The sequence below is a fragment of the Mobula hypostoma genome, chromosome 1, assembly GCF_963921235.1.
Source record: "Mobula hypostoma chromosome 1, sMobHyp1.1, whole genome shotgun sequence".
Classification (NCBI taxonomy): Eukaryota; Metazoa; Chordata; class Chondrichthyes; order Myliobatiformes; family Myliobatidae; genus Mobula; species Mobula hypostoma.
The window spans coordinates 223,485,223-223,497,568 of NC_086097.1; the positions used below are offsets into that span (position 1 = coordinate 223,485,223).

The 12,346-nt window shown below is 41.5% G+C and overlaps 1 protein-coding gene across 4 annotated transcripts in view; it reads right to left on the minus strand.

Moving 5' to 3' along the window:
• The window catches only part of stau2 (staufen double-stranded RNA binding protein 2), a 364,833-nt gene that overhangs the window by 274,773 nt on the left and 77,714 nt on the right, over window positions 1-12,346 (minus strand). For all 4 annotated transcript variants that reach the window (XM_063065127.1, XM_063065135.1, XM_063065117.1 and 1 more), the window contains one exon: window positions 10,470-10,605. In XM_063065127.1, coding sequence (XP_062921197.1) covers window positions 10,470-10,605 — 136 coding nt within the window. The remainder of the gene's footprint in view (window positions 1-10,469; window positions 10,606-12,346) is intronic.

A 12,346-nucleotide genomic window follows, 5' to 3' on the forward strand; every position in this document is an offset into this window, starting at 1 on the left:
ACAGCAGGGTGGCACACATTTTCCTGATTCTTACCAGGAACTCTAGCAACGGTTTCACCTCAACTGTGTCGAAGGATCTAACTTTACTTCCGCAACTCTTGTTTCTCACCTACATGCTATCTTTGGGTGACATCATGCAGAAATACAAAGTTACTTTATATTTATGCCAACTACCACACTACCAGTTCTCTTGACCACTTATGAGAAGACTGAAGTTGCATTCAATCCTTTCTCACAAATTCTATTTCTTAAACACAGATCAGAATCAGGTTTAATATGACTGGCATGTGTTGTGAAATTTGTTAACTTAGCAGCAGCAGTTCAATGCAATACATAATACAGAAGAAAAATAAATAAGTAAATCAATTACAGTACGTGTATATTGAAAAGATTAAAAATTGAGCAAAAACAGAAATATATAATTTACAAAGTGAGGTAGTGTTCACAGGTTCAATGTCCATTTAGGAATCAGATGGCAGAGGGGAAGAAGCTGTTCCTGAATTGCTGAGTGTGTGCCTTCAGACTTCTGTACCTCCTACCTGATGGTAACAGTGAGAAAGGGCATGCCCTGGGTGATAAAACCATAGAAACCATAGAACCATAGAAACTACAGCACAGAAACAGGCCTTTTGGCCCTTCTTGCCTGTGCCGAACCATTTTCTGCCTAGTCCCACTGACCTGCACACGGACCATATCCCTCCATACACCTCCCATCCATGTATCTGTCCAATTTATTCTTAAATGTTAAAAAAGAACCCGCATTTACCACCTCGTCTGGCAGCTCATTCCATACTCCCACCACTCTCTGTGTGAAGAAGCCCCCCCATAATGTTCCCTTTAAACTTTTCCCCCCTCACCCTTAACCCATGTCCTCTGGTTTTTTTCTCCCCTTGCCTCAGTGGAAAAAGCCTGCTTGCATTCACTCTATTTATACCCATCATAATTTTATATACCTCTATCAAATCTCCCCTCATTCTTCTATGCTCCAGGGAATAAAGTCCTAACCTATTCAACCTTTCTCTGTAACTGGGTTTCTCAAGTCCCGGCAACATCCTTGTAAACCTTCTCTGCACTCTTTCAACCTTATTTATATCCTTCCTGTAATTTGGTGACCAAAACTGAACACAATACTCCAGATTCAGCCTCACCAATGCCTTACACAACCTCATCATAACATTCCAGCTCTTATACTCAATACTTCGACTAATAAAGGCCAATGTACCAAAAGCTCTCTTTACAACCCTATCTACCTGTGACGACACTTTTAGGGAATTTTGTATCTGTATTCCCAGATCCCTCTGTTCCACTGCACACCTCAGTGCCTTACCATTAACCCTGTATGTTAAGGTCCTTAATAATGGACGCTGCCTTTCTGAGACACCGCTCCTTGAAGATGTCCAAGGTACTTTGTAGGCTGGTACCCAAGATGGAGCCGACTAAATTTATGACCCTCTGCATCTTGTTCCGGTCTTGTGCAGTAGCCCCGCACCCCCCCCCCCATGCGAGACAATGATGCAGCCTGTCAGAATGCTCTCCCCATAGTGTATCTATAGAAGTTTTTGTGTGTTTTGTTGACAGACCATATCTCTTCAAACTCCTAATGAAGTATAGTCGCCTTCTTTATAGCTTCATTGATATGTTGGGACCGGGTTAGGTCCTCAGAGTCCTTGACACCCAGGAACTTGAAACTGCTCACTCTCTCCACTTCTGATCCCTCTGAGGATTGGTATGTATTCCTTTATATTACCCTTCCTGAAGTCCACAATCAGCTTTTTCATGTTACTGACGTTGAGTGCAGGGTTGTTGCTGCAACACCACTCCACTAATTGACATACCTCGCTCCTGTACGCCCTCTCGAATCCATCTGAGACTCTACCAACAATGGTTGTATCATCAACAAATTTATAGATGGTATTTCAGCTATGCCTAGCCACACATGCATGTGTATATAGAGAGCAGAGCAGTGGGCTAAGCACACACCCAAGGTCCGGGGTGCCCCGACTGGCAGCAGCACTCTCAATGGATCACAGATTCCATGTTCCTGCTGGAAACAATCTGAAATCTGTCAGGATGTCTGCAACCTTACCATCAACACCAAAATGATCTCTGGGCAACATACAGTATGTGTCCCATCACTCACAATGATTCATCAATAACAAACTTCTCTATCCCTGCCTTATCTCACTTGAAAGCTGCTTCCATTCTTTGTTACCTCTGGATTCTGGCATTACCAGTGTAATTATTAAACTACTGCCAGCAGTCTCTTCAAATGCTAAGGCCCCATGCTGTGACCTGCCCTCTGCTACCCATCAACCATCACAGGCTCCTGAACAAAAGAGGATAACTACACTCAATTTCTGCCGTTTTCACAACCAATGATCTCATTTTAGGGAACACACACAAAATGCTGGATGAACTCAGCAGGCCAGGCAGCATCTATGGAAAAAAGTACAGCTGACGTTTTGGACAAAAACCCTTCGGCAGGACCCTTTTTTTTAAGATGAGAAGTAGATTTAAAAGGTGGGGTGGGGAGAAAGAAACACAAGGTAATAGTGAAACCTGGGGCGGGGGAGTGGTGGGTGGATGAAGTAAAGAGCTGGGAAGTTGGTTGCTGAAAGAGATACAGGGCCAGAGAAGGGGGAGTCTGATAGAAACATAGAAAATAGTTGCAGGAATAGGCCATTCGGCCCTTCGAGCCTGCACCGCCATTCAGTATGATCATGGCTGATCATCCAACTCAGAACCCTATACCAGCCTTCCCTCCATACCCCCGATCCCTTTAGCCACAAGGGCCATATGGAGAGGACAGAAGGCCATAGAAGAAGAAAAAGAGGAGGACGAGCATCAGAGGGAGGCAATGCGCAAGCAAGGAGATAAGGCAAGAGAGGGAAAGGGTGGGGGAGGGAGAGGGGTGTCATTATCGGAAGTCCAAGAAATCAATGTCCACCGCATCTGCTCTCAGGATGATGCTTTTCATTCTGGAACAAAAAAGATGTCCTTTTTTAAAGAAAAAGGCTTCCCTTCCTCCAGCATCAATACTACCCTCGACTGCATCTTTTCCATTTCACGCACATCTACCCTTACCCCATCTTCCCGCCACCCTACCAGGGATAGGGTTTCTCTTGCCCTCACCAACCACCCCACCAGCCTTCACATCCAGAACATGATTCTCCGGAACCTCCGCCACCTCCAATGGGACCCCACCATCAAGCACATCTTTCCCTCCCCCCTCACCCCCCACTTTCTGCTTTCCGCAGAGATTGCTCCACAAGCAACTTTCTTGTCCATTTGTCCCTCGCCACTGATCTCCCTCCCGGTACTTATCCTTACAAGCGGAATAAGTGCTACACCTGCCCCTACACCTGCTCCCTCACTACTGTTCAGGGCCCCAAACAGTCCTTCCAGGTGAGGCAACAATTCATCTGTGAGTCTGTTGGGGGTCATATACTGTGTCCAGTGCTCTCGGTGTGGCCTCCTGTATATAGATTGGGAGACCATTTCCCTAAGCACCAGAAGAAGTGGGTTCTCCCAGTGACCACCCTATCCCTCTTTCCCTCTCTCACCTTATCTCTTGCCTGCCAGTCACCTTCCCCTGATGCTCCTCCTCCCCTTTGCTTTCTTCCATGGCCTTCTGTTGTCTATCGGACTTCCCCTTCTCCAGGCCCTGTATATCTTTCACCAATCAACTTTCCAGCTCTTTACTTCATCCCTCCTCCTCCTGGTTTCACCAATCACCTTGTGTTTCTCTCTCCCCTTTTAAATCTATTCCTCATCTTCTTTTCCTGCGGAAGGGTCTCAGCCCGAAAGGTCATCTGTACTCTTTCCATAGATGCTGTCTGGCCTGCTGAATTCCTCCAGCATTTTGTGTTGCTTGGATTTCCAGCATCTGCAGATTTTCTCTTGTTTATGATCTCACTTTAGGATTTTAGCTTGTTATTTTATGCTGTCATTATTTATTGCTATTTATTTATATTTTCATTTGCACAGTTGGTTGCTCATTGATCCTGTTTACAGTAGCTGTCCTGTAGATTTACTCAAAAGTTCATTTTATTATCAAAGTATACAACTGAGATTTGTCATCTCCAGATAGCCATAAAAATACAGAAAAACCATAGAAGTAGTTGAAAGAAGACATCAATCTCCCTGCATGAAAAAGAAACAAAATCTTGCAAACCCCAATTCCCCCCCACACAAAAACTAACAGATCACCCACACAGAAAAACAGCAAGAATGTCAAACCCCAAACCCCCAGCAAGCCAATCGGCAACAAGAAAGAATGGGCAAGAACACAAAATATAGAACTGAAAAAGGCCAATATGAACGACAGTTAGTTTGAACTGCAGACCAAACCACAAATCTCAGAATTTCAATCACATCTCTGACAGCACTGAGCAGAGCAACCGCTCAAACCCAGCGGTTCCTCTGAGGGAAGCAACTCAAACACAGCAGCCCCTCCTAGAAAAGCGGCTCCACATTTGCCTCAATGTTTCAATCTTCCTCGACGCTTTAAATTGGCGAGAAATGTAGTCAGTCATGGCCCCTCGTCTCATCTCTGAACCTCTTCGTGTGGTAGCTCACGCTCACGTTTCTCTTCTAGAGTTTTCTTGGGGACAGCAGAGTGCTAGCCCACTCAATTGAACTACAGACTGTAAGTCACAGACTCTAATAGTTTCAGAAACAAAATTAAGATAAAAATACTAAGCAGAAGACATAGAAAAACTGAAATGATTGACTATCCGGAAGATGGCACTGAAGGAATCATTTGCTGGTGCCAATTTCCTGCAGGCTGAGTATGCACGCAGGAAAAAAGAATCTCAGGGTTGTATGTGGTGACGTGCATGTTCTCTGATAATAAATTTTACTTTGAACTTTAGATATAAACGGGTTGAAGCACATGAAACTACACAAGAAAGTTAACTCCAACATCATTAATTTCACAGCTACCCAGTTGCTTCCATTCCCATTCCTCTCCTGTGAAACTGGAAGTTGTCTGCAATAACACTAATAGCTTGCAGGTCTCTCAGTGACTTGAGTTCATGTGAAAATTCAGAGAGAGTATACATTGGCCTATCCCATCATCTGATCATTTAATAGATGTTCTCCACCTAGTTCATGGGCAGAAATCAGAAATACAAACTACTGATGGGTCACACTTCTGCCAGTGCTTCAACATGTCACTGTATCTGTGCTTCGATGCAGAGAATACTAACAACAACTGGAAGCATACGGTACCTAAAAATAACGCACCAGTGAGATGACATTGTGTGGACATGCAAAACATCTGAAGCACAATGTTCAATAGAACCCTAGGCAGTTCTACCATATTCTGTCATAAACACTGTGACGGACAGCCATCCAACTAATGACAACAGGCACTTCATAAACATACTCCACATCCATTCATGGTAGGGAAACCCAGTGTGCAAGTACACAATGCAAATTTGAAATATTTACAAATGTCATAATCCACTTGGATGAACGGTTTTGGCTTCACCCAAGAATTTCACCAAAGAAGTCTGAAAGTAAATGAATTTACTCCACATGACACCAAGAACATGCTTGGCCCTCTGGATACAGAAAAAGCAATACACTTTGAGCATCTCTAGGCTGTAGTGCTAAAGATGGGCTCAGAAATTAGTCAGAACTCCAGTGGAGGTATTCTACTACACTGCACTTTTTTGTTTCATTTCACTTTCCCACAGAAATGAAAAACATTTACTGTTATTCTATTATCATAAAAGCACATAAAGTTAACGTCTCAGCCAGAGAACATTAAAGTTACGTCTCAAGTGGAAGTGCAAGATCAAATGTCACTTTCCATGAAGACAGAGATTGTTATCTCTGATGTCTAGCCATTATTTACCCCATATCATGACAGATCTGCTCCATATTTCATTGGTCCCTGTGGGCAAAATGCTCCTGCACTTTCTATTTTACAATAAGACCCATTCATTATCCTGCCCAGGAACAGCCAATATTTCAGTAACACAAAGAATAACTTTTCTATTAAAATCTCTACTTCAGCAAGAAGGGATGGTACATGTGGGGAGCCCGACTGAGCATCCCCCAAGCGGGGTGGGTGGGGGTGTGTGTGTGTGGGGGGGGGGGAGAATTCACCAGAGATATATGGTGTGGATAACAAAAGCTGCAGTATAGAGTTAAGAATGACAAAATAATAATCCATTCTAATCACTGAACATGTCTAACACCATTTCAGTACTGAAGTTGTAGAGCAAAGATTACTGGTGTATTTTAAATAGGAAGTTGCAGGAAAGGTGGGCGTAGATTTGGAACACCTGAATTCTTGCCAGAATTTTAAAAGAATCTTGAATTGAAGATGGAACACCTTGCAAGAGCTCAGGAAGTTAAAGGCAATGGTTTTAAGGAATTGAGGCTGTCCCAGAAGAAATGGAATGGACTACAACGTCAGCAAGTTTGGCATCAAGAACTGCATTCATAACTTAATTTAGATTAGTTTTAAGAGTTGGATAAAGTCAACACTGTCATAGTCAAGGAAGAGGAGAGAGAGAAACTCAAGAAAACAGTTCAGTCTGAGGTGGAAATAATGTGGGAGAGACATACAAAAGGCAGCTGGTGATGGATTATCCTGGCAAAGGGGGTAACTTGCAGAGAACAAAGGAACAAAACACTGAGGAAAGAAAGTAGATGAGAAAACGATAACTCCACAGCAAGACTTAGCAAATACACTCAGAAGTGACTAAAGGTTTTAATAGGAATAGAAGCTTTTGGAGGACTTGAACAGGAGGGAAAAAGCTTGCTTTTAAAAAAAAGATCAAGGGCCTAGGATGGTGTTGTCAATAATCAAACCTCTAAAGAGAAAGATCATGAAAGTAGAGATGGCAAGATTTTATACAAATTTAGCTTGGAAAGATTCAAGAGAAGATTCATTTTGGGAGGATCGGAGAGCAGAGATTTTGGGGGGGGGGGGCAAGAGAAACAAAGCTCCTCAATGTAAAGGCTAATAAGATAGTCAGGTAGGATAGAATGCAATTAGATCACAAAGAAGGAAGGAATGAGAGTTTAGAATCAGGTATTAAATGTCCATGTTCTTTCTTCAAAACCGCACAACACTGACGTTTGATGATGATTCAAATAGGGGACAAAACCTTACAACTTTCTCCCTATAACTGCACTGTTTTACGTTGAAAAGTTCCATTTATCTGTACCCTTATTTTGTCCTAAGATGATTTTTTAAGGAACTAGATCCTAAAAGCTCAACATTAAAGAACTATATACATAATCAATGCCCAGAAATTTTATTTATCAATTAAGATTGTGCAGCAGAGTCTCAAGTTTACAAAAAAAAATCATCAGTTGTTTTAGAATAGGATAGAAGATTGGCTAACTGATAGGAAGCAAAGAGTGGGAATAAAGAAGGCCTCTGGCTGCCAGTGACTAGTGATGTTCCACAGGGGTCGGTGTTGGGACCGCTTCTTTTCACTTCATATGTTAATGATTTGAATGATGGAATTGATGGCTTTGTGGCCAAGTATGCAGACCATACAAACATAGATGGAAGAGCAGGTAGCGTTGAGGGAGCAGGGAATCTGCAGGACTTGTACAGATTGGGAGAATGGGCACAGAAGTGGCAAATGGAATGCAATGTAGCAAAGTGTACCACCATGCACTTTGCTAGAAGGAATAAAGGTGTAGAATATTTTCTAAACAGAAAAAAATTGGAAATCAGAAAGACTTGGTAGAGCTTGTGCAGGATTCTCTAAAGGTTAACTTGCAGACTGAGTTGTAAGGAAGGCAAGTGCAACGTTAGCATTCATTTCAAGGGGACTAGAATATAAAAGCAAGGATGTAATGCTGAGGCTTTATAAAGCATTGTTCACACTGTACTTGGAGTATTGCGAACAGTTTTGAGTCCCTTATCTAAGAAAAGATGTGCTGGTATTAGAGAGGGTCCAGAGGAGGTTCATGAGAATGATTCCAGGAATAAAAGGGTTAACATCTGAGGAGCATTTGATGGCTCTGGGCCTGTTCTTGCTGGAGTTTAGAAGAATGAACAGGGGAAAAAAACGCACTAGAATGCTTGGACAGAGTGGACATGGAGTGGATGTTTCCGATACAGCGGAAGTCTAGGACCAATAGCTACAGTGTCAGAATAGAGGGATGCCCATTTACAATAGAGATGAGGAGGAATTTCTTTAGCCAGAGAGTAGTGAATCTGTGGAATGCATTACTGTAGACGGCTCTGGAGGCTAAGTCATTGGATATATTTAAAGCAGAGGTTGACTGGTTCTTGATTAGACAAGCATCAAAGGTTACGGGACAAGGCAGGAGAATGGGGTTGAGAGGGATAATAAATCAACCATAATGGGATGGTAAGGGAGGCTCGATGGGCTGAATAGCCTAATTCTGCTCTTTTGTCTTATGATCTGATTTTGCATAAAAACAGCAAAGTAGTTATGACACAGCAGGGTTGATGATACAAAGTTCAAAGTTAAGCCGTTTCCATGAAACAGTCAGCTGTGACTGAGATTTATCAGTTTAAGACTGGTAAGGGTGTCAAAGGCTATAGGGAGAAGGTAGGAGAATGGGGTTAACATGGATAATACATCAGCCATGATAGAATGCAAGGTAAAACTGATGGGCTGAATGGCCTAAATCTGCTCCTATATCTTATGGTCTTATGATTCAGATGCAATACTTTCACCTCTATGCGCAAAAAGAAGCCCAGGATTCAAATCCTAACTAGTGATACTATTACAAAAGTCAGTGCTGAAACTAACCGCTATCATATTGGTAAAAAAAATTAGAGACTGATATGAAAACAAAAACCCACTGTCTTCACTGGGAATTACCCCTGATATCCTGGCAATACAAGTCCCTTAGATGAAAGATCTGAAATAAATCAATTCTTTCCGATAAGTGCGACCTTACTGTGAACACATTTTATATTTATTTTGGGATTTGAACATCCCAAAGGTAATAAAAATGTGCACAATCAAATCCCTGAACTATCATTGAGAGGTGGTGAGCCATCTGCTTAAATCATTGTAGCCCTTCTGATGAAGGTATACTTCAATGATAAAGCAAAAAAAAACCCACCTGATTTTCCTTTTTCATGAGCTGCACTATGATATGGCAAAGTGATCTAACAGTGTACATGTGAACACAGAACATAGAAAGGAGGAGTTGTCCAGCTGTGATTGTTCAGAACATGATCTGTAAAATGGACAGATGTTGGAGATGCCCAACTTAAGAGCTAATTCAGCATAATTAAGTATGCAAACTAGGAAATTTCCTGGAATGCATAGGAAAACGTACAAAGTTATCCAAGGGGAAAATGTCACATAAATATTTACGACAGGAAAAGCCCCCATACATGTTTGGGACTAATACAAATTTGACTACATGTTAAAGTAAAGTTGGTATCTAAAGTTTGTGAGCCAAACTTCAGAGCACGTGCCATGATTATAATTATAGTTCTAAAGTTCTCAAATACCAGGAAGCTTGTGATACAGAGAGATATACTGCAGAGAGTCGTGGACACAACTCAGCACATCATGAAAACCAGCCTCCCTTCCATGGACTGTCTACGTTTTTTGATGCCTCAGTAAAGCAGCGGCATAATCAAAGATCCCACTCACCCCAGGTATTGTCTTTTATTCCCTCCCCAATTCAGAAGATAGCATGTACCACTAAACTTGAGGACAGCTTCTACCCTGCTGTATTAAGACTCATGACCTCAAAATCTATCACGTAATGTTCTTGCACTTTATTACCTATCTGCACTGCACTTTCTCAACAGATATTGCACTTTATTCTGCATTGTTATTGTTTTATGTTGTACTGCAACAAAGCACAATGATTTAATCTGTATAAACAATATACAAGACAATCTTTTCACTAAGAGCAAACCAATTCTAATACATGAGAAACAAGCACAGACCTGAGGAAACAAGCGTTTCTATACAATGTGTATAAAAAAGGTGAAACCAAGTATCTGGCCGATGAAAGATACTGTATATTCAGAGATCTAGATGTTTCAGAATGTTATGCTGTTGACTATGATGGTGTTGGTGGTTCTAATAATTTTCTATAACAGACAATTGAACAGTTATGTAGTGCTGTTTCGTGTACAAAAATTTCTAAATTACAATAGAGTTTCAGTGAATCTCGCAACTTCAGCATTTAGTATTTGATGATAAAGGTTTTTCTGCCGTAAATAAATATTTTTCACCTGACATTCACAGCATTTTCTACTGGAAACTGAGTTATACCAGCCAAAAACTAAATCAAAACAGTACAATACTGTAAATACCTTTAACACACAAAAGATTCAAGTACGATCAACATTATTTCTTTTGAAAGGCTTGCTTTTTAAAAAATTTCTTATTAATGTAATAACATTTATTCAGTCGTTATTGTTAATGAAGTACAATCACAATTTAGTACTTAGACAGATAACTTGCCAATAAATAAATCACCAGACTAACCTTTGATTGTACATGCCCTTAAAGTTATAATTAGCTCTGTAGTTAGGTAATGGCTTTGGTTCTAAAGGTCGATAGATAGCAGGCTCGCCCCTCTTCATTGCAAGACCATTCAACTCAACAGTTGGTGTTATACTTCCTGTAATATACAAAGTAAATACAACAGCTTGTTTAAAAAAAAATCAAAAAATGCAATTTCAATTGCTGCAGATATATATGCAGGACAATTTAAATGAGCATTCTGCAACAAATACCATTATTATTTAGTAACTTGTGTCAGTGACCAAAGTCCCTGACATGTTTAATTATACTTAAACATTTATATCATTATATTTAAAATAGTAAAACATAACAAAGGTTTTTAAAGCCTGGAAGTATGACAGAAGTCATAAATTAAATTAATTAAGTGTAGATGGAATATTAAAGTAGGTAGAATCGAGAAACATTGAGGAAGAGTGAGAAAGTAGAGTGTTCGAAAATGACACTTAGCATTCTTTGCCTTCACTCTCACCAGAGATCAGGCCCAATACCAGCACTACACCAACAGAATGTGTCTTCAGTTCATTTTCTGGTTAAGGAGATACTGGTCCTCGACTATTCCTGTGCTTCAGTTGCTCATATTTGTTGGGACAGGTGGGCAGAAACTCATCATCTGTTAATAGATCATCAGAACCTGAGGTACTGATGGAAAAGGATAGAATTTTGGTAGGTGCAATTACAGCGTCTTACTGAATGGCATGTTGCTTACAGATACAGATAAATGAGCACTCCGGTCTGGTCACCAAGTAGCTCAGCCTGGATCAAGAGTATAAATTTCCACATTCCACAAAATAAATTCCTGTCACATATTACCAGTTCACATTAACTTATTTATGTGCCTTGTTTTGCTGTAGAAACACTCCAGAGTGCTGGGGAAATTCACAAAAACTGGTATTTTAAGAACATAAGAAATAGGAGCAGGAGTAGGCCATCTAGCCCATTGAGCCTGTTCCGCCATTCAATAAGATCATGACTGATCAGGCCATGGACTCATCTCCACATACCTGCCATTTCCCCATAACCCTCAATTCCTCTACTAGGCAAAAATCTATCCAAACTTGTCTTAAATGTATTTACTGAGGTAGCTTCCACTGCTTCATTGGGCAGAAAATTCCACAGATTCATCACTCTCTGGGGAAAAAGCAGTTCCTTCTCATCTCCATCCTAAATCTACTCCCCTGAATCTTGAGGCTATGTCCCCTAGTTCTAGTCTCATCTTCCAGTGGAAATAAATTTCCTGCCTCTATTTTATCTATCCTTTACATAATTTCATGTTTCTATAAGATCTCCTCTCATTCTTCTGAATTCCACCGAGTATAGTCCTAGGCGATTCAATCCCTGGGGGGAGGAGAAGATGGCGGCACGACGCAGCTCGCAGCGGCCACTCCAGTGGCGATATCTGTTATCTGTCAAGTAGGGTGCCGTGCACAATCCTGATTTGATGGAGACAGATGTGAGAGCACTGAGGAACATCTGGTGAAAATTCTGAAATGGCCGCTTCGCTGCCACTGCTACTGTGTGATCCAGAATCTCCGGAGGGGAAGGCCCCGAGTCTTTGGCTTTGCTTGTTGCTCGGCGGCCGGGATGGGGTTGAGTCGCTCGGCAGAGGTTGGTGTTGGAGGACTGGTCGGAGGCTCGAAGTTTTCGGACGGACTCAGAGTCAGCTGTGGTCGGGTGCTTCCAATGCATCAGCAAGTTTGTAGCGCTTGGAGGTTCATGGCAGGGAGAGTTTCTCCCTTCTACCGTCTGTGTGAGATGATGGGGCTATCAGGACTTGAGACTTTTTTTTATCGTGCCCATGGTCTGCTCTTTATCAAATTACGGTATTGCTTTGCACTGTT